The 22449-nt window shown below is 37.8% G+C and overlaps 1 protein-coding gene across 6 annotated transcripts in view; it reads right to left on the bottom strand.

Moving 5' to 3' along the window:
- KCNIP4 (potassium voltage-gated channel interacting protein 4) overlaps positions 1-22449 on the bottom strand; it is a 950399-nt gene that overhangs the window by 12046 nt on the left and 915904 nt on the right. For 5 of the 6 annotated variants that reach the window (XM_006918962.2, XM_006918966.1, XM_006918965.1 and 2 more), the window contains 2 exons: positions 7003-7072; positions 1958-2028 (listed from right to left, as the gene is read on the bottom strand). In XM_006918962.2, the coding sequence (XP_006919024.1) occupies positions 1958-2028; positions 7003-7072 (141 nt within the window). Of the gene's footprint in view, positions 1-1957; positions 2029-7002; positions 7073-12792; positions 12805-18961; positions 18971-22449 lie in introns of all 6 variants that reach the window. The other variant, XM_006918967.1, reaches the window with a different exon arrangement.

Here is a 22449-nt window from a genome sequence, read left to right as displayed (position 1 = left end):
ATAATAATTTATTATATATATTTAGTTATGTGAATATCCAGAATCTAGTTCATTCTATTGATGCTTATATATAACATTTCATGAACAAAATTAAATACAAATCATTTAAAGTACATAATTTGAAAAGGAATTTCCTTATAAAATTGTCAGGCTGGTGAATACACCGTTTTGTTATATTTAATTTCTTTCATGTTTCCCCTACTTACTGGGCCTTCAATGTCAAGGTTTTGACTTTATCCGATTTGTATTTCCAAAGCCTACCATAGTTATTGGTCTGTAGTCAATGCCAGTAAATGTTAGTTAGATTGTTTGCCTTCTGGGATTGTTGTCATGTAATTGGGAAAATGTACTTTTCTCATGCAAACAGATATATAGTACTAGAAAGCAAACTAATGTGTGTTGTAATTTGTACTTCTTTGGAAAGTTAAGTGTAGCTTTATGACAACACAATGAGGGCAAGGAACTATTCTTGAGCTTTTTCCTCCTGCTTAAACATTATCAAGCAGTACTAAGAGGGAAGTTTATTGCAATTAGCACCAACATTAAAAAAGAATATCTCAAACAATGTCAATTTAGACTTCAAGGAGGTAATAAACAAAAAAACTAAGCTTAAAAATAGCAGAAGAAGGAAAATAAAAATGAAAGCAGAAATAAATGAAACAGAGAATAGAAAAACAATAGAAAAAAATCGATTAAACTAAGAGTTGTTGACAAACCATTAGCTAGACAAAAAAAAGAAAAAGAAAAAGAGAGGAGACTCAAATAAATGAATGAATGAATAAATAAATAAATGAATCAGATATGAAAGAGGAGATGTTACAACTGATGCCATAGAAATAAAAGAATCAAAAGAGATTATTATAAAAAATAACCTAGGTAAACAGGTAACTGTCTAGAAACATACAACTTACCAAGACTGAATCATGGCGGGGGCGGTGGGCGGGGAGCTCTATATCTAGGAGATTGAATCAATAACCAAAAATCTCTCAACAAAGAAAAGCCCAGGACCAGATGGCTTCACTGGTGATTTCTGCCAAACATTTAAAGAACTAACACCAATCCTTTTCAAACTTTTCCAAAAAATTGGTGAGTAAGGAATACTTCTCAACTCATTTATGAGGTCAGCATTCTCCTGGTACTAAAGCTAAAGGCATCATAATAAAAGAAGACTACAAGCCAATATTCCTGATATAGATGCAAAAATCCTCAACAAAGTACTAGCAAACCAAATCCAGCAGCACGTTAAAAGGATCACACATCATGGCCAAGTGGGATTCATCTCTGGGATGGAAAGATGTTACAATATATGAAAGTCAATATATGTGACATACTGCATTAACGGAATAAAGGATAAAAACCACCTGATCATCCCAATAGATGTAGAAAAAGTCTTTGATGAAGTTAACACTAGTTCATGATAAAAACTCTCGGTAAACCTGGAGTAGAAGCACCTCAACACAATAAAGGCCACATATATATAAAAAAGCCCACAGCTAACATCATGCTCAATGATGAAAGACTGAAAGCTTTCCCTCTAGGAACAGATGAGTGAAATAAGCCATCATAGAAAGACAAATATTGCATGATTCCATTTATATGAAGTATCTAAAATAGTCAGATTCATAGACTCAGAGTGGAATGGTGGTTGCCAGGGGCTGGGAGGAATTACTAACCAAAGGATGTAAAATTTCAGTCAAGCAAGAGGACCAGGCTCTAGGGACCTACTGTGCAACACTGCACCTCTAGTTGATGATAATGTGTTGTGCACTAAAAATCTGTTAAGAAGCTAGGTCTTATGTTGAGTGTCCTTACCACGATAATAAAAAAGGATAAAAAGCTCAAAAAGCATAACCAAAAAAAATGTAAATCATCAAACTCAAATTTTTCAACTAACAAGAGACTAAATTCCTTTCAGTGTGTAAAGGCAAATCACATTAAAAAATAGTCCGAGACTCACCTCAAAACTCACAGCTCCATTGTGGTCCGTATCAAACGCGTTGAACAGAAAATGTGCATACGTTGTAGAGTCTGAAATGTTGAAAAGGGAAGATCATTAAATCAGCATTTCAGAATCTTGCATAGGAAGCGTATAGTATGTCCAAGCCTCCTTCTATTCAGGAAAATTTACGCTATTTCCTTTAATTTGTGCTTTCCTCCCAGCTGCCCACTTTCTTTCAGTAGAAAATTGCAATTTGAGACTCGTAGGAGTGAGCTACCTACATCAAGGCCACTAGTGAGGACCTTCTCTAAGTTTCCGGCTGGAAATGAGCTGACCTCATGGGAGTCTTGGGTGGTGCTGCTGCCCCTGGGATGAGTGGCAGCACCATCAACAGGTGGGAGGATTAAGTGAAGACACATCTGGAAATTGCTTAGTGCTTGGAAGGGACTATTTGCAGAAGTAATATGATACAAATACTACTAATGAGACACAGACGAATTGCTATTACTAGTGTTAGTCATCATTTTCACAACGTAGATAAGAGATTCGGACTCAGAGAGGTTGAGAAACTTGCCCAAAGTCACACAGTCAACAAGGAGTAGAGTGGGACATAACTCAGGTCTTTTTGACTGAAACACCAGGCAAGGCCACAGCCAGTGAAGCTGCCAGATGAATCGGAGACAGCAGTGACTTGGGAGGTTTCCGTGGCCACACTGGAAGAGGATTGTATTGAAGGTCCCCGGTGGCAAGCAGCGGAGAGCCCCGCTCTGCCTGGGTCCTAGGTGGGAATCAAGGCTGTGCATAAGGTGGATGGCTCTGGATGGCTCTCTGTTCCCAGTGACTCATGATGATATCTAATAACACTGCAGTGCTCTGAAATCTAACACTTCCTCTTAGTTTGCTTCTTATAGGCTTTTTTCCTCTAATTTTCCCCTCCTCTTCTTCTTTGTCTCCCTAATCTCTGAGGTTTCTGCCTTTTCATTTAAAAAGTACAGACTCTTTTTGTTTTCTTTTAGTGCACCGTTTTCATTTTTTAGTGCTTTTGTGCTTGACCCTTGATCAAATCTACTTGATTATTTTAAATGTTTCATCTCATGGGTTTTAGCTTTTTATCTTAACCTTTTTTATATTAAAAAAATTGTAACCTTTTAGCTTATTGGCTCTAGCCTTTGTCTTCTGTTTAAAATCCATTTCTATTTTATAACTTTTAACCTTTATTTTTATTGGGATTTTAACAAAACTTCTATTCGCCTTTTAATTTATAAATTGCTCTTTAAAGGTTGTCAAAAAACTAAGTCATAGTAGCAGAAGTAGAGAATTGTCTTCCCCAAATAAGAGAGGTCAGAGATCAAACAAACTTCCCTTCCAGCTCTCAAGTGCCCATAGCCTATTTATGGATTATTTTTCCTGAATTCTTTACTCCAATGGTTAACGTTATTGAAGGCCATATATTTCGTGATGTAGATTCTCGAAATGATGGTGGTGTTTTCTTTCACCTCTTACCTTTAAATGTGATATGAGGAACCACTTATTTTTAAACATAAGAATTATTAACACTGTTCTCAATAAACTAAACAGATCTAAATGATATGCAAAGCTATTATATCTAGAGTGGATGTCCATCAAGTATTGATGGGTTGCAGGAAGAAATCCTTGACTATGAGACCAGGAGTTGAATTGCAATCAACTTAGTGCAATTGTTGGGAAGTTGCAGTATAGAATTATCAAGAAATTGCAGCCTGTTTTTATTTACTAAGTTACTTTGCTCTTAACACAGAGTTCTTGAACTATTTAGTGCACTATGGAGACATGACCTGACGAGTGGTATGTTAAAGTTATTTTCAAGGAGGAAAAAAAGTAGAGATTTTGCATATTTTATAATGAGCCTCATTAGGCAGATCTCTTGTTACCCTATTTATAGAATCAGGGTGGACACCTTTACCTTAGCATACAGAATTCACCATGAATAATGGCTCAAACCAAACAATGTTGAGAATTTTTTAAAATTAAAAAAAAAAACAAGATAATATGGGCATAAAATAATTACCACTCTTCTCAAATGAAGTTGGTCTAGCTTTAAAGCTTGACACGTGGGACGTACACTCTCAAGGTTTGCCCTAATGTGGTACAGAGGATTTCTTGTTCCTCTAAATGTAACTTGGCAGTTATCCTGGAAGCAAAGCCAGTTCCCCAGCCTAGATAGACTGTGCAGGGAATGGTTGGTGATAGTATAGAGAATTCAGACTGTCTGAACTTGAAACTTAGTGCTACCAAATATTAACCGCATGACCTTGGGAAAATTGTTTCACCTCTCAGTGAGTCAGTTGCCTCAGCTACAACATGATAACAGTATATACTTCATAGAGTCATCATGAAAAGACTAAATGAGATTCTGTATGCAAAATGCTTAGAATAGTCCTAGGCACATAAATGCTCAATCAATAATAGCAATTATTATGCTTTTATAAACGAGCCACTCTTATTTCAACCACAGATGTAATATGTTTTCACCTGAAAGTTTCCTGTTTTTTTGTGAACTTCCTATTGTATGTTTAGGTGACTAGAGTTCTAATCTGATGCAACTTCATGCTCAATAGACTAGTAAAATTGTGTCATGAAAGGCATTGAGGTTTCTGATGGAGTTTGGATTTCTTCTGACAGGCATTTGGAGACAGTGAAAGTTTTTAAAGAAGGAGAGTGATGCTACTATCTTTGACTGAGCAAGGGAAGTAACTAAGGCACTAGGAGGGTCTGCCTGGGCACAGATGTGGATGCACGAAGAAAAGGAATACTGTGCACAAAAGCTTTTATGATCTGGTTTAATCTGACGGTGTTCTTAGATACTCAGTAAATATTTGCCAAAAGGATGAATAACTGGTGTCCTGGATTCTAGATTTCAGTAGAGTTCAGGACTCAAAAGATATAACAATGATCTCTATTCTCCCCATGTGACCTGATGGCCTTCCTTGCTCACATTTCCTTACAAAAAACAAAAAAAGTTACTGAGTTTGACAGGCTGAGATTGCCTCTGTTTCTTATAATTCTACTTGTAAGGTTGAATTGAAGTGTTACAGTTGGGGGGACGACATTTATGAGTTCTTAGGATAGGAAGGGATCTCGGGTATCACTTAGCTAGTGTTCTGAGTTTAACAAGGTGGAAAATAAGTGTGAGTACTCTTAGTGGCTTAGCTAAGGTCACCGAAGTTAATGAGAGAGTTGGCAATGAAATCAGGACACTGCAACTCTTACTCCAACACCAACTCTTAGAAGTAAAGAACGTTAGAGTGAAAAGCAAGCTGAGGATTCCTTCACTCCGCATTTCTTACATGTCGTAAAAATGTCGTTCCACATTTTACAGAGGAACAACCTGAGGCCCGGAGGGAGAAACCATTCGAGTCACAAACCATTCAAGTCACATGACTTGGTCATGGCATAGTCTATCCACAAACTCAGGACTCTAGATTTAGTCCTGTGTCTCTAACACAGTCATTTCCAGACCACAGTGATGATACCAATTAACTCCTTCACTGCAAAAGTCATCGATATACACACATTTCAGAGTATTTGATTATCATGCGTCAGATCTGGGGACTGAAGTCATCTGGTTGATTTCTCTCTTCACACCACAAACCTCTCCCTACTCGTACTTGAATTCAAGCACAAGGTACAGGATTAGCTTAATGCATTTGAATATATAATCCATGGCACGGCTACTATGGTAAGGCAGGTTCATATCCATGAAGAAGTAGTTTCTGTTCAATAAGCCCTTTATAAATCACCCTGAAAATTCTTACAAATATTGTCCTTGATATTCAATGGTGAAATTATTTTAAAAAATAAAAAAGAAATCTTTAGGTCCATTGAACTCATCTAACTGCCTCAAGTGCCTTGAACATTTGCTGACTTAGAATCTTTTAACTGAAGCTCATTCATTCATTCCTTCAAAAGCTGTTTATCAGGTGCCTAGTGTGATAAAGTAAGTGCAAAATTCTTACAATATGAGCTGGAGTAGCCCAGGAAACTGCATTTATTAATGAGTTTTAAAAATGCTTAGGAAACTACGAGTTTCCATGCTAAAGCTTCCACCGTATGTGGAGTTGAAAAGTATTGCCGTCATGATACAGGCAAGGGCACCGATAAACCATTTTCTCTCAGCTTGCTTTATAGTAGGCAGACTTTACTCCTCACAAACAAGAAGTTTCTGCTCAATTTAGTTACTCCAACGTCCAGAACACCAGACACGTTGTGCTTGTAAACCATCTCACTAAGCAAAAGAGAAAACTAAGAGCCTGACACAATACAAATTGCAGGAGGTTCTGTAGATGAGACAAAGCATTTTCCCTGGAGGAAATGACGAGACACTGTGATTTATGGAGCCATCGTTGTTACTGCTTGTGATAAGAAAAACCTGTTGTTTTCAGATCATCAACTTAAATAAGTGACTTCATAGAAGTGTGAGGATGGCCATAGCATGAATTTGCCTGCCATTGGAGATGACGTTCTTCCTTAGATTATTTTCCCTTTTCCAGCAAAACTACAAAATACGATTTGTACTCATGATATTAATTTTTTAAATTGCAAGTCATCATTCTTTAAAATACCTCATTTCCTTCATTTATGCCTGGCACTTTTAGATTTATGCATTCAATTAACATAAATAATCAAAGAATTTTTAAGAATACAAAAGTGATTTTTCTTCAAATCCCTTCAGATTTTGTAACCAGAATCCTTTGTGAAGGATTATCTTTAAGTAGATGTTCTCTAACGCTGAAATGTTATTTTTCAAATTAAGGTAAATTTTTAGTGTGAAATTGTATCTAATTTGTAGCATGTAATAACTTTCATTTGAGATAATGAAAAAATAACTTAAAGATTTCTATTTGTGCTAGGTGCCTTGATATTAATGCCTGCCAATATGTTGGCAGATAGTCAAATGTATAGTAAACACAATTTTTCTTTAAAAATTCTATGGTTTTTAATAACTTAGAATTATATGAGTTAATCAAGTGATATTCCAAAGCATAATTCTAATAGTACATTAACCAGTCCACATTCTTACTTACCTCCCTGTGGAAAGAACTGTGAGTAAATCTCTTTGAAGGTTTCTTCATTAACAACACCACTGGGGCATTCCTAGAGAAAGTGGTAGAGAAGCAATATGAACGAAGTGTTCCGAAAACTATTTTTTTTGCACATTTTTAAACAGAACTGTCTACTGTACAAAGCTGCACCAAGAAAGCCAACCATCCATCCGGTATTACAAAGATAATAAAAACACACGATAAAGTTTTGTTCCAGTTCTCACAGAAGGAATAAAGAATAGCCTATGTAAACATCTTTGCATATAGTTGTCAAAGCTGGTCGACACATTCAAAAACACCCAGCTGCACATAAGAACACATGTGAACACATGTGTCAAAGAGGTGAGAGGAAATTACATTGCTTTTCATAAAGCAAGGACCTCATAATTTTGTTGAATTTCTGAAGAGGATGGTCTGAAAAGAAACAAGCCTGTATATAGTGACTTGCCACCTTTGTCCCATGGGTGGATTTATTTAAGACTCATTGATATTGACCTTGGGAATTCCACTGATGTTGGACTATTGACCTGGTGGGACCATAGGGCAAAGCTGCCCCTCTGAAAGCAAATTTGGCATTTTCTATAAAAGGAACTGAAATTTAAGAAATGAGAAGGGATCTGAATAAAATGAGGAGTAAACAAGTGGGTCTTAGACTGAAGTGAGGGCAAATCGTCCTTCACTCTTTGCAGTCACAACAATGCTCTGGCTAGGAATCTGAGTTGTAAAGAATCCCGGAGCAGTGGAGCCTGATGATCACGTGATAATCCAGCATCAAATCACATGTGGGATGTTAATTATACCTTGCAAGTGAGGAAGTGATAAGCTCTGCCCAGCCCTTTTGAGTGGCTTCTCATAAACAGTCCCTTCTTACCTGAGCTCCCTTGGATCATTTGTCATAGTACCCCCAAAATACCCAGCATTCCCCCAGGATTCACTGGGGGAGAATCAGGGATGTGCTAACTTCCTTGATTTTAGGGATGAATATCCTCCATACTTTAAATCTGACACTGTTCCCTGATATTCAGCAATCATTTGTTGTGGTCTTTAAAGCTCTTAACCTTAAATTAACATCAGTGTCCGTTCATGAATAAAATTGATTTATTAATTTGATCTTTCTTTATTCTAATGAGCCAGTTACAACTGCAGTGTGCTTCACATGAAGAATTTTCTATTTTCTCATTCATTGGTGTGAAAGGCAAGACCTCTGAAACATAAACACAATTTAAAATCATAGTTTCAATGTGAACTTGTGTTTAGAGAGCTTGTCAGTGTATATTTTTCCCATTTAGTTGTTATAATAAACCTATGACTTAGGTATCTCCTTTCACAGAGGCAGAATTGGCAAAGTACTGGGGTAAAGTACCCTGTTATTCAACTAGCCACTGGGAGAGCTGCAATGTGGGGTTGGGACTTTCCAAGTCACCACAAGTTTTGGATTATATGAGCCCTGTGGAAATAATGACCCCGAGGCCTAAGAGAATTGGAGGACAGAGATGACGAGCAAAAACGAATGAGTAAAAAGCAAGCAAACTGTGATCGTTAATTTTATGTGTCAAGTTGTCTGGGCTATGATGCCCAAGTGTTTGATCAAACATTATTCTGGATGTTTCTGTGAGATTGTTTTTGGATAAGATTTGCCTTTAAATCAGTGGACTTTGAGTAAAGCAGATTTCTCTCCATAATGTGGGTGGGCCTAATCTAATCAGTTGAAGACTTGAATAGAACAAAAGACTGATCTCCATTAAGCAAGAGGACTTCTCCAAAAGACTGCCTTTGAATTTGAACTGCAATTCCTTCTCGAGTCTCCAACTTTTCTGCCTCCTCCATCAGATTTTGGACTGGGTTGGCCTCCACAATAGCGTGAGTCAATTACTTAAAACAAATCTCTTTCTGTACATACACACACCTATTGGTTCTGTTTTTCTGGAGAAGCCTGACTAATACATAAATAAATATAATCAACAGCTACAACTCCAAAAAGGAAAGAAGATGGCATGTATATAGCTAATGACTTCAAAGACTTGGCTAAATAATTCTATCTAGCTGGCAGCAACTGAACCAATTTTAGAGCAAATGAGCACTTCGTAGTTGGACCCTCTTGCACATGGAAATTGTGATTTATGGGCTATTTGACTTGAAGCCATCTGCTTGGGATAGTAAGAAGAGAGCAAACAGATGGCTCTCTGCCATCAGGTGCAAGGTCGGAGATGGAAACCTGTCTCAGAGTTAAAGTGACTCTAGCAAGAGACAAAGATGAAAAATGAATGGACTTCTGCACCCAGCAAATTTGTCAGCTGCCTTTGGTCTCTAGAGGCATTTGATAAATATATCTTATAATGTGAAATAAAATTTAGAAACACATATGTCTTATATGTGTTTGTTTTATATTTTATCATGTGTCTGTATTAGGTGAAAATCCTTTCTCTAACGACTGAAAGCCCCTGGTCAAGTTTTACGGTGGTAAGTCTCACCAGGTGACTTTGTCTTCATCTATCTCACATTCCTTACATTAATTTACATCTTCAACCAAAATATATTGTATGCTTATTGTTCTAGGAACTTTTCTAGGAACTGGGGCATTAGCAATAAACAAGTCAAGGTTTTGCCCTCATGGGGCCTACATCCAAATAGAAGAAGAAAAGTCAAAACAAGACAAAAGATAACAAAAATAACAATCCAGAGAGTGTGATCTTTTGTTTATTCTAAAGAGTTCTTATGAAAACCAAAGAATTTTACTACCTTTCCATGAGAGAAATTAACCAGATTCTATAGGACTTCGGTGATTTTAAAAATGCTACAAATGATTTAGTCTCTAACTTTTTCCTCATCCCTTTCACAGAATGAGTGGTTTATGCACAAAAGTGATATTTCCACCTGTTCAACAAGGATAAATTTGGCCATGCCATTTGTATAGCTAAGCGTACAATGTAGCTGTATTAGGTAAGTTATCTCTTGCTGCTGTAACAAACAGGCCGCTGAGTTGTAATAAATTAAAGAGAATATGGTATATTTCTTGCTCATCTAACAGACTTGGGTGAGTATACAGACCAGTTGATTGTTCTCAGTCATTAAAGAACAGAAGCTAATCTGGCGATCTTCAAAGTGTGGCTTCTAAAGTTTCCACGATTGTCTCATTCAGGAGAAAAGGGGCATTAGAATCGTGTGTGGGAGGTGATAATGGGTCAGGTCTTGAAGTGGTAGACATCGTTTCTACTCTCATTCTGTTGGTTAGAACTCATCCTGTTGGTTGATATGTTCACTCGAAATGACAAGAGAAGTCTTATGTGCCCAGAAGACAGGAGCACAGATTTGCAAACTGTCAGCAACATGTGTCTAGGAGCCTCCATATGTCTGTGCTCTGAAATAATTCTCCCACTGACTCTTTATTATGATGATCACCACATCATGTAGCAGTACAAATTCTTTTCCCCTGGTATCATTTTTAAATCATGATATTTTCAAGCCACCAAGTCCAATAAGGCCTGAGCATCCCAGTATATATTTGTTTGTTAGTCTCTCTCTATTCTAACAGGAAAGACCCAAGAAGCAGTAGAGTTCCCAGGTTTAAGGAAAGTGAGAAAGGACTCACTCATCTATTCTTTGAGATGATACTGTAACCTTCTATAAGTCCTACGGCTTCTATATTATATTTTCTAATGAAATTTGTCAGATTACTAAGAAATGATTACCTTGTGAAAATATAATGTCAGTAGGAAAAAAATAAAGTATGTAAAAATTTCCCATAATTCTACTGTTGTAAGACCATTTTAGTCATTTATCTAAGCATATATTAATATACTCTACACATAAAATTGGGATAATACAAGATATAGTATTATATCGTATTATTTTTTTAATTTTACAAAATACCCCGAACATTTTCCATGTCATAGTTTTTAATGGCTGCAAAATAAAGAGCTATTGAATTGACCATATTATTGGATATTAAGAGGATTTCAGCATTTTGATTACATAGGAATAATGATCTAAATTAATATTCTAGTGCATACAGATGTGACTGCACCTGTGGCTTTTTCTTTATGACTAATCGCAGTAAGAGAATCACAAAACCGATGGGCTTAAGTCGTTTTAAGGCTCTTTCTATGCACAGTCACGTTGCTTTCCAGAAAGGCTGTACCAGGATGTGCTGCCACCACTGATGTATGAGCTTGCGCTTGTAGAGGGGCTGCTGCCCAAAACCGCATGGGGATTTGGCATGCACCAAATCCCACGAATAAACGGCAATAATTAGCTTCCTTCATGAATTTAATTGTCATTCTGAAAACTACCAGAGGACATCAAGGCATTTGTACAGATGTCTTCCAAGGGGTAGAGCGATGGGCTTGCTTTTCCTGTAGACAAGGGTGCTTCGATGGCAATCTGTAGGGCTACATTATCACAGGAATGACTACCGTAGACGTGTTTCCTGACGATCCTTTCAGTTTTCTCAGGTAGTGTCACGGTTCGTTGAATGTCAAGGTCAGTTGTAAATGTACAATGAGTATTTGCTATTGCTAATATTGATACTAATAAAGTAGTGATTTTTATAATAACCATATGTTGATGATGGTGGTGATAATCATGATGATGATAACAAGCTAACATATATGAGCACTTTCTGTGTTTCAAGCATTGTGTTAAATGCTTTACATGCATTATTTCATGTGAATGGACAGATGCTAGCATTACCTCCATTTTATAGATGCTCAAACTGCCTTAGAGAGAAAACTGTGCCGGTTCTCATAATTAGAAGATGGCAGCACATAGTCTATTAGTCACGGAATCAGGAAATTTGAGTGTTTAAGCAATTTTTGTAGATAATTCAGTTCAATGGCTTCATTTTAAAGGTGAAGAGATTGAGGTTGAGGTTTTAGGGATCACCCATAAACCACGTGATCGGCTGCTGATGCTTATCTTGTATGACTGGGTTTCCGGAGGTGGAGGCTGACGTGTGGATCTCACAAATGCCCTCATGTCCATACAGTTGCTGGTATTCTGCCAGGTAGTATATAGAATCATATAGTGAAATGCTTACGTCCCTGAGCTCTGGAGTTAAGTAAAAGAACTGGATTGAAACGCTGATCTGCCACGTAAAAGTTGTATAGCTTCAGATGGATTGTTTAACCTACAAATCTGTCTCATTATTCTCCCCTGGAATGGGGCTGCAGGGAAACCATTGACATCACAGGGCTGTTATAAAAATTAATAAGATAATGCATGTTATGTTGTTATCTTAACTCTCTTCTTCGCACATCATATTTGCTCATTACACATTAGCTATTAGCATAATATCAATAATCGAGAATTTGGTAAGCAGAAATCCATTACACAAAGAATCACTGTATCATCGGTGTGGCTATGCCAGGGTTAAATGGTATTCATCAAAGCAGTTGAACCCAGAAGAGTGCAGGTCTGAAATAATGCAATGAGCCTATGAAGCAGATATGAGTTATGCCTCCTACTCTAACATTATAAATTGAATTTACTCTATCTAATATCATCAGAGCTTACCCTCAAAGGCATGAGAATCCTGCAATTGTAAATGACAGCCGAGGAGAATAAAGGCCACCATGCTGGAAATAAATGTCAGTAGGAACCCAGGAGCCTTTTATTCATTAATTTAAAAGAAAGTTTTCCCTAGTAACGCTTAGATGAGTACATTAGAAATACCACAGTCCATGTAAAGTGCTTCGAGGAGAGATCCATGTATGCATAGGAAATTGCTAAAGAAATTATTTTTTTGAAGTACATCATGAATCCTTATATTTTTACTTCATAAGAAAGCTTTTCAGTATTTCTTTGAAAGTTGTCAGAACTCTGGCGAATGTTCTAGAAATGATTGCAGTGACATGCAAATCAGATGTATTTTCTCAATAATATTTGTCCACTCCATTGGCTGACATCTCTTCTTCCCATAAATCGTTCTGTTCTAGTGTACACCTTCTCCTCAGGTTCAGAACTATTATTAAACATTTAGAAATACTTCTTCAGGAATCCAAAAATAATCATGGTACAAAAATATCATGGGCAACGAATGAAAAGGCCTTGTGAAAGAAATAGTTCCTTGGGGACCCTTTCATGGTATCTACAATATCACATTCTTTTAGACATCGATGCATTTCATCATCTCTCACACCTACCCCTGTTGCTAGGGAGGGCATAGGTGGCAGTGTTTGTGTGCTGCTTGAATTGAAAACCTTGGGTTTCTACCAACAGAAATATCGTGGTATCCATGGTTTATCCAATGACTGTTCTTTCTGTTATTCTTATTCTTCCTGACAAAGGGAGTAGACTGATATTTCTTTGATAGGCAGCACAGGCAGATTGTGGGCAGAGCTACACAAAGAGAACACAAACACTGTGCACTCAGATCAGAGAAAAGAAAGATGGAGACACACATCACTACCCATAAGGTGAGCATCCATTCCTCCGGCAAGAATAAGTGGCAGATAAATCAGCACTTCTTAAACAGTACAATTGCTGGAGACCATACTGAAAGTGAGCTGTGTACAAATCCATAAGCAGAGACCAGCAAGCACCCTGAATACTTACAAGAACAAGCGGCAGTAGCCCATGAGATACAGCAAAAGGGAACAGCTGAATTGGACAAGGCATGGGGAACAGAATTTTACATGTGGTATAGTCCTCAGTGCTATTTATCATCAAGTTTTCCCTACTTCTGAACATCTGGGGAGATTGCATTTCATGGGTCCCTAACGGTTGGCTGTGACCATATGACAAAGTATCCAATGAATGGAAAGCTGAAGTGACACTGTGATATTGGGATTTATAATAAGAAAGATATATAATATATTTTTATGTTTTTCATCCCCATTTCTGGCACAGAGCTCCAAAAACCATTGAAATTTCCTAAGTGATGAGACAAATAAAGGTGTCTCTTGTTATGTTAATGAAGTGACTTTTGGACCCCACCTAAGGATGTCTTACCTGTTTCCAGGAGAACCATCCATGTGATTAGAGGGTTGGAATTTCCAGTTCCGCCCCCCTGACCTCGGAGAAGGGATAGGGCTGGAGGTTGAGTCGAGTAACCAATAACCAGTAATCTAATCAATCATACCTATGTAACAAAGCCTCCACGGAAAGCCAAAAAGGATGGAGTTCCAAAGGCTTCTGGGTTGGTGGACAGGTGGAGATGTGGGGTGAGCAGCGTGCCTTGAGGGGGCAGTTCAGCACCCTTTCCCCATGCCTTGCCCTACACATCTCTTCCACCTGGATGTCCCTGGGTCATATCCTTTTAAAATAAACCAGTAATCAAGTGAGCAAATGAGTTTCCTGAGTTCTGTACACCATTGCAGTAAATTTATCAAGCTAAAGAAAGGAGTTGTGGGAACCTCTGATTTAGAGCTGGTTGGCTAGAAGTACAGGATACCACCTAGACTTGAGATTGGCATCTGAAATGGAGGACGGTCTTGTGGAGCCCTTAACCAGTGGGATCTGATGTGACTCTTGTAGACAATGTCAGAATTGAGGTGCATGTAAGATACCAGCTGGTGTCCCAGAATTGCCTGGTGGTGTGAGAATACCCTCTCTCTGTACCCCTGGCTGGAATTGTAATAAGAGACCTTCTAGAAACACATCGCTTTGGGGCTGATGCCAGACATGCGAGAGCTCTCTTCTCTTTCTGGCATGACAATCATGTGTGACATGGTGGCTTCTCCGTCAGTGGGACTTCTTGAGGGACATTGATGAGCAAAGCACCCCTGCTTACCAGACATGAGCATGAAATATGAATGAGATATATATCTTTTAACTGTTGAGCCACTGAGATCCTGTTGTTAAATAATATTGTGATCGATGCCCCAGGAGAGGACAGAAAAGGCTTTCTTCCCTTGTCCATTTGGCTAAGTACTCTTTACTGGTTACATGGTAAGGAGATATTTGAAATTCATCTGAAAATTTAACTGCATAGATAACAATATATTTGTTTATACCTAAGTGAATTTAATCATAAACTATGAAGTTCTCATTTTGAGTATGAATTCAACTATTTATTATTTGCTATTTTAGGAAGTTATAATTTAAAAATACTTTCAAATTACCATTATGTATACCACATGGATTCTATCTAATTATTACACTTAAGATTCTGATGTCTGGAGTACCTCCAAATCAGATAAAAAGTCTTCTTATAAAAGGATGCTTTAACAAGTTGTAGATTTGTCTGATTGTGTTATATTCAACAATTTATCATAACTATTTGTATATATTTAACAGTTGGGAAAGATTGGCTTTTTATTTTCTGAATTCTCAAGATGTGAACATATCAAGCTAAGTTATAGTATAACTATTTCATAGCTAAGACAATTTTTTATCCTTTAAAATTTTCTTTTATATTACCATTAATTAGGTGATTTAATGGTGGGTGAGTAGGGGGGAAACACACCACCTCCAGCAAAGATGATTTTCACAAGACAGATGGAGTGAACTCACTGATACAATAAAGATGACGGATAAAGTATTTCATTCTCAGAGACCTGTAATTGGAAAGCACGACAGTCTACATATTTTTCCACCTTGCTTAATACCTAATCCAATTGGGAAAGCATAGGTTCTTTTAAATTAAATTTCCACTCCCCACTGACCTCATCTGAAACAGGGCTTGCTCTGAAAAGTCCCTCCCTTAGTAGCATGACAATTTAAAGTTGCCCTGACATTCTACAGTTGTAGGAGAATTTTCAAAATTTAAATAGCACAGCGCCACACGCTGGACTGCTGGCATCACTAGAGTGTGTTTGTGGACTTCTCTGCTCCCTTTATCCTGGGTAAGTACCTTGAAGGGAGAGACCAGTCTTTACAGAGTCCAGCGGTGTTCAGAACACAGAGGACTAAGCATGTTTATCCTAAATGGATAAGGACTCAATCAGTCCTTAGCTTTTAAGAAATTAGGAACTAAGCTTGTTCTGGCAGTTTCCTCAAAAACATGTATGCAGATTTTTAGAACTCAATGCACTGCAAAACAAAAATATTTTCCCTCTGATTCTTTCGATCTTCTCTATCCATTTGTGCTGAGGGAATATTTTTGATGCCTTGTGCTACACTATTCAAAGTCACCACTTTCTCTTATGAACATCTCTGTCCTTGGCCACACTGAAGAACAGTAAATGGTTATAAAGAACTTTTGAGGTCAACCTCTTGTTTCCATCCTCTCAACCCTATGACTGCTTATCATAAATATGATTACAGAAATTAAAGGAGAACACCAGGGTTAGGATAAAACATTTCTTATCTCAACATGAATTTTATAAACCTTACTATATTCAACAACTGGGCCATAAGAAGCTCATTTAAAAATAATAGAATTAGCTCTTCAGTTTTCAGAGCAGAAAAGCTTGCTACTAAGAACTAGAACTAGCTTTAAATTTCTGTTCTAATGTTCCCAGGTGTTCGAACCATTAGCAAATCATTTACTCATTGTTAGTCTAAATTTCCTCATCTGTAAAATGACCTCTAGGAAATACTGACATCACAGGCAAACAGATAAATTAAAATTAAGATAAGACAATGTATAAAAAAGAAAAAAAAAAACTTTAACAACTCGATACAACTAACATGTTGGGTATTTTGCTCCTTCCAAAATTTGCATTAAGAACCTTCTTCATTCCTTGAATACGCTCCTTGGGCCAAAGTGGTTCAATATGAGTTTCAGATTTTTTAAAAAAGAAAAACAGTGGAGAAAGACTGCCTCACATAATATTGGCAAAGAGATGAATGATGGATGATAATTGAGATTTAACTCAGGTGCTCGAGAGTGGCAATGCGGGCGTGTTCTGAGCCCCACGTGGTCCTACTGTCACCCCCAAGATGAAGGAGAAACCCAAGGTGCGGGCACATTTTCTTCTCACTCCCACTTCTGTTCTGCTTTATGGAAGAGGGAAATTATATGAAATTTGCAGCCTCCTTCCCCCGGCCCCCAAAAAGGACTCGAATTTCTGCTAACAAAGAAATCGCTGAAATGTCCTGGACCTCTGAGTCTCAGTCTATAAAATGTGGAAAGTAATAGCATTTTATCGTGCCGAAATGATAACTCATTGACATTACGTATATGAGGATCCTAGCACTATTCTAGGAACTCTACAAATATTGATTTAACATTCTCTCTTCACTTATGTTGATTCTGCAAAATGAAGTTGCCCAAAATTTTCAGGAAAAGGCTTCCTGGAGTTGGGCCCAAGTCCAGAATTTTTGTTGGCATGCATTGTCAAGTTATTTGATTTAAATAGCTTTCAAAAAAGGATTTTCTGAACTTAATGAAAAGAGAGGGTTCATCTGACCGAGATTCATTTTGTCAATCACAGCAGTTAACTTCCGTTGGTGTGCAGAACCATTTGGGGAATGAAAAAGACAGCAGTGCCCAGAGAGCAGGCCTGTGTATTATCTCTTGCTGCATAACAAATTACCACTAACTTAGTGACTTAAAACAACACAGGTTTAGTATCTCACAGTTCTGAGAACTGAGAGTCTGTCATGGCTTAGCCGTATTCTCTACTCAGGATCTCACACTAAAAATGACAGCCGACTCTGGCTCTCACCTGGGCCTTGCAGTCCTCTTCCAAGCTCATTCTGATTGTTGGCTGAATTCAGTTTCTTCTGGTTGTAGGACTGTGGTACCAGGTACCTTGTGGGCTATTAGCCAGGAACCTGTCTCAGCTGTCTCCTCTCATGATTCCTCCATCTTCAAATTAGCAAAGACATGCTGACTTCTTCTCACACTCCAATCCTCCCTGACTTCCTTACCTTTTAAAGGGCTCACGTGAATAGATCAGATCCACAGGGATAATCTCTGTATCTTAAGTTCAGCTGACCTAGAACTTTAATTCCATCTGCAAAATCTCTTCACAGCAATACCTCCATTAGTATTATTTGGTTGAATAGCTAGAAGACAATAGTCTTGGGTGGGCCACCCTTAGATATCTGCCCACCACAGTCTGCTTCCACTTAACATGGGCTGACTTCAATTTTTATGGCAGTTTCCGTGTAACAGTCTTTTCTGTACTTACATTCACAGGTATATCAAACAATAGAAATTATTCAAACTTCTACAGATACTGGGCTGTTTTCACCACAACTGGTGACTACACTACTCAGAGCCCTAGTTCAACTAGATTTGAAAGGGATACATTCTGTCAAGGCTGTGTTCAGCAGATATAGGACCTCTGTGACTGAAAAAATGGAATATTCTTTTCATGGAAGCCATGAATAAGATTCCATACACTGAGGTGTGTCCTGTTCTTTATGTCTGCTCTATTTCACCAGGGTCATTTTACAAAGTTTATGAATTAATCAGATCACATTTAAATTGGAATTATGTTAAAAAAAAAAACTGAATAAAAAATTCTACTTAAAACAACCATGTGGCATTTTAATCAGAAAAAAACCCCCACTAAAATGAGGTCATACATATATATCCACAGATATCTACACAGTTGTAAAAGGACACATTTTCTAGAGCTCTGCAAAAGTATTCTTAGACTTATTTTCTTCACCTGCTAAGTTGGCTACATTCTGGATCTTCGCTGACTTCATTGTGCCTCTAGTCTCTTGGCTTCTTAAATGAGATTATACATTTTCCTCACTGTGAAAGTCATTTTTATTTTTTGGTTTTCCTTTACTTAGAGTCAAAAATATCCTTAACGTATGGAATAACACCTCTCATCATTGTATTACACCTCTCTACTGAGTGGGGAAATGAAAATAAATTCACTTGATTGTTTGCTGACAAATTTGGTGAAAGTTCTGTTGGACAAGGAAGAATAATCTAGAGATTGTAGGGACACGTGCGTCTATGCAGTTGATTGGATTTGCCTGCATGCAGATTTTTGAAAATGTGTTCTAAGGTATATTCGAAGAAACTTTGAGGGAGTGTAGGGGTTGGATGCCAAACAAAAGTAACGTCTAATTGTCGCCATGGTCTGCTGGGCACTGAGCCAGGCTGTGGAGGAGATCTAGGTTCTCATTAAGTCCTTGTAACAAGTACAGGAGGTGGACATTTTATTTCATGATTCGTAAGAAAGGAGCTCAGATAGATTTAAGAAACTTCCCTGAGTCAGACAGACATTAGGCAGGACCATAGGATTTGAACTTGAGGTTGACTACAAAGCCTATATCTTACTAAGTTGTGAAAGGCAAGTATAATTATAGAAGAGAAAAATAAACTAATGGGGAATGAACTATTATCTGAATATTTTTCAACCTTATGAAGTCACCCAAAAAAGGCATTATTTATTCGACAAATATTTCTAGACTGGCAAGCATGATCCCCCATACAGTCTGTGGGGGAGACAGGAATCATTTACATATTCACACAAATAAATAGCATATGAAAGCTCATCAGGGCAAAACAGCATCAGAAATCTGCTTTTCATAAAGTGATTCAGTGTCACAGGTGGGGAGACGGTAGGACAGGATCTGGAGTCCTCGGGTTATCTGCTTTAACGAGGAAGGCGTGGGACACAGTCAAGCCCAGCTCTAAACTCATTTTATTTCATATTCTTCTACCTCCACTTTCTTATTACAACTCTGAGAAAAGAATCCTTTGTCCCTCTCAGGTATTTGCCTCTCGAGAGCTACAACTTCCAGCAGCAGCCTTGAGTCTCTGAAGCTTGGCTCTTAAGTCGAAGGAATGTTTATTCTGCTTAATTAAATTCTGTTTGTTGCAAATACTTGAGAAGTTCTACCCTTCTTTGCCTTCTAGCGATTCTTCAGAGGGCCTTCTCTAATTAGCAAGGGTCACAAAAGCTGCCTGAAGGGACAGCTGCGCCTCCACCTGCAAGGTTCCCAGGCTCCTGTCGCGAGCGGGGTGGCTCAAAAGGCGACCCGGTTTCCCTGCCAGCGGCTGAGAAGCGCTTCAAAGGGCTCTGGCGCTCAGCCCTGCGCAGGACGACCGGCCTCAAACGTCCCCCGTGTTTTATTACAACGTCGAGACACAAGGGGGCAGCCGTGTCCCCCACGACAGCTAGAAACTGGGTTTCTAATTCACATTCTGGCAGCTCGTTCCCTAAATTTGGTGCAAGTCCGAGTATATTTCTTTCCAGAAAGCTATTTTCCCTTTGTGAAAGGTGGCCGTGAGTTTCTTTCTGTTCTTTTAAGGTATATAGAAAAATTATTTCAGAGAAAGGGACCCAGAGACAATTATCTCCTCCATCCTGGATATCAGAGTTGGAGTAAATCAGCCTAAAATTCTAATCTCTTTGTTGACAGTGTGCCATCCTTAATTGTAGTCGCCCAAAATCTGTAGGTCGTAGGTGTAAGAAAACGAGTAAATAAGTAAGACGACAGCAAAAATTCCAAAGTTTGAGTCCAAAAGTCTTGCAAATTTTGTTCTCAAGTTCATATGGGCTCTCGAATCTGACTGGCTATATTTTGCTTAGCTATCTATATATACATAGATTAGTGGGGAAAGTTTTAAATCTTTAAAACAGAAATAATGATAATGCCTGTCTCAGAGACATTATGAAGTTTAAATAAAAAGAACCCCAATACAATGTTTAGTGCAATGCCTGGTATTAACCGTGATGGGGTTATTTCTGTAAGGGTTGGAGTGATCATTATGAACCCCGTTAGTTTTTTTCTTTGTTCACTTGATGGAGGATATTATACTTATTTTTATTCAATCTCACTTGCTTATTAATCTCAGAGGGTTTTATATATATATGTGTGTGTGTGTGTGTGTGTGTGTGTGTGTGCACACACACACACACAACCAATGTTCCATTTTCTTATTTCTTATTCTAAATTGTAGCCTTGGGGGTTTGATAGCCCCTGGCTTAAAATCCACTCATATCACTTACTAGAGTTTTGAGACTTTGAATAAGTTAATTAATTTCTGCAAGCCTGGGTTTTCTCATCATTCATTTATTCATCAAATATTTTTGAAAATATATGCCGGAGAGCGTAGTTAGTGTTGGAGATAAAACCATCAGCAAGACAAATGAAGCTCCCTCATGGCAGAAGTTTAGTCTCTCAGAGGAGGTGTACATAAACACCTGCACAGGAAATTATTTGGCTAAGGTTAAGCTCTACAAAGGGAGTGAGGGAGACCAGTCTAATCTAGGAAGGGCTATAGGAAAGATTTCCCCGAGGAAGTCACATTTAAATGACTTGTACACAGAGACCTGAAGGATGAGTAGACGTTAGCAAGAGCTAGAGGAGAGGCCAGAGGCATGGACAAAACCTGGGATGTGTTCAAGGACTAAAGAGATGGCAAATGTGCCAGAATGGATAGTCTCAGACCACATTAATTAATTCAAGGCCTGTTAGATATGTTCAGGATTGAGGTTTTTACCATTTATGTGATGGGGATGATATACCTGTTCATAGGACGCTAGAGAGAATTAAGTGATGCTTTACATAAAGTGCCCAGCAAAAGTCCTGATCACAGCCTACAGTATTGTTCTCTTTTCTTTTTGTCTTACCAGAGCTGAATTTCTAACTCCGGTGTAGTATTTATTCAATACGTAATTATATAGCATCCACTCTGTGCCAGGCTCTCTGCTGAAGAAACAGAAGACAATGAAAACAAACAAAGACATCGTCTTGCCCTTGTGGAGTATTTTCACTGCTCAGCTATTATGTTCTTTGTGTGTATGAATTTTTTTCAGCTGAACGAGAGTTTCAACATAGCTAGGAATTAAAGTCTCTTGCTCCCATCTCCCCAAACTGGAAAAAAAAAAAAGAGGCAAACATGCACAATAAACTCACATTGCTGTGGATTACAATGCTAATAACTTGGGATTAACAATTTGTAATTTGTAAGGAGAATTTAGTTCTGAATCTTTGCATTAGCTAATGATTAATAATAATGATGTTGATTTCTATAATGTATACTTATTTGTATACTTATAATGTATACTTATACTCACTATTGAAAGTGCTACTAAGGCGTTCATGATACTATATGAAGAAGTAGCCTCTTTCTGGAGGGCTGCAAGACTGGCAAGCTAGTTGGTTTAGCTAATGCCTGTGTGGATATGTTTACTCTGAAAATCAAAGTAGTTTAACTCTTATTCTCTGCTTACTTGTTTTAACACACTAAATATTTCATATATATGTTTATTTATTTAACAGAAAAATTCTGACTTCTCAAAAAAGTTCTAGGCATCAGAAGAGGCTATCAAATTACAAACACTTCACCACTTTCACTCGTCATTGACATCTGTACATTTTTCATTTTTAGAGCTCATGGATATTCAAGACATTTGTTTGCAATTAGAGCGAAGGCATTATTTCAATCAGCAAGGATCCTCTTCAAAACTCACGTTACCTAAGTTTGTTATCACAAGTTTTACTCTCTCTACTGAGGCATAAAGCTATACAGGCTTTATGTTCCTGCCACATAATGAAGGAAAAACAACGCATGTTTTTTTCAGTATTTTGCAGATATTTTCATTTTCTGGTTCAGAAGCTGTTAAC

The sequence above is a fragment of the Pteropus alecto genome, unplaced genomic scaffold (assembly GCF_000325575.1).
Source record: "Pteropus alecto unplaced genomic scaffold, ASM32557v1 scaffold5, whole genome shotgun sequence".
NCBI classification, from domain to species: Eukaryota; Metazoa; Chordata; class Mammalia; order Chiroptera; family Pteropodidae; genus Pteropus; species Pteropus alecto.
This window is presented reverse-complemented; position numbering and strand designations above follow the sequence as displayed.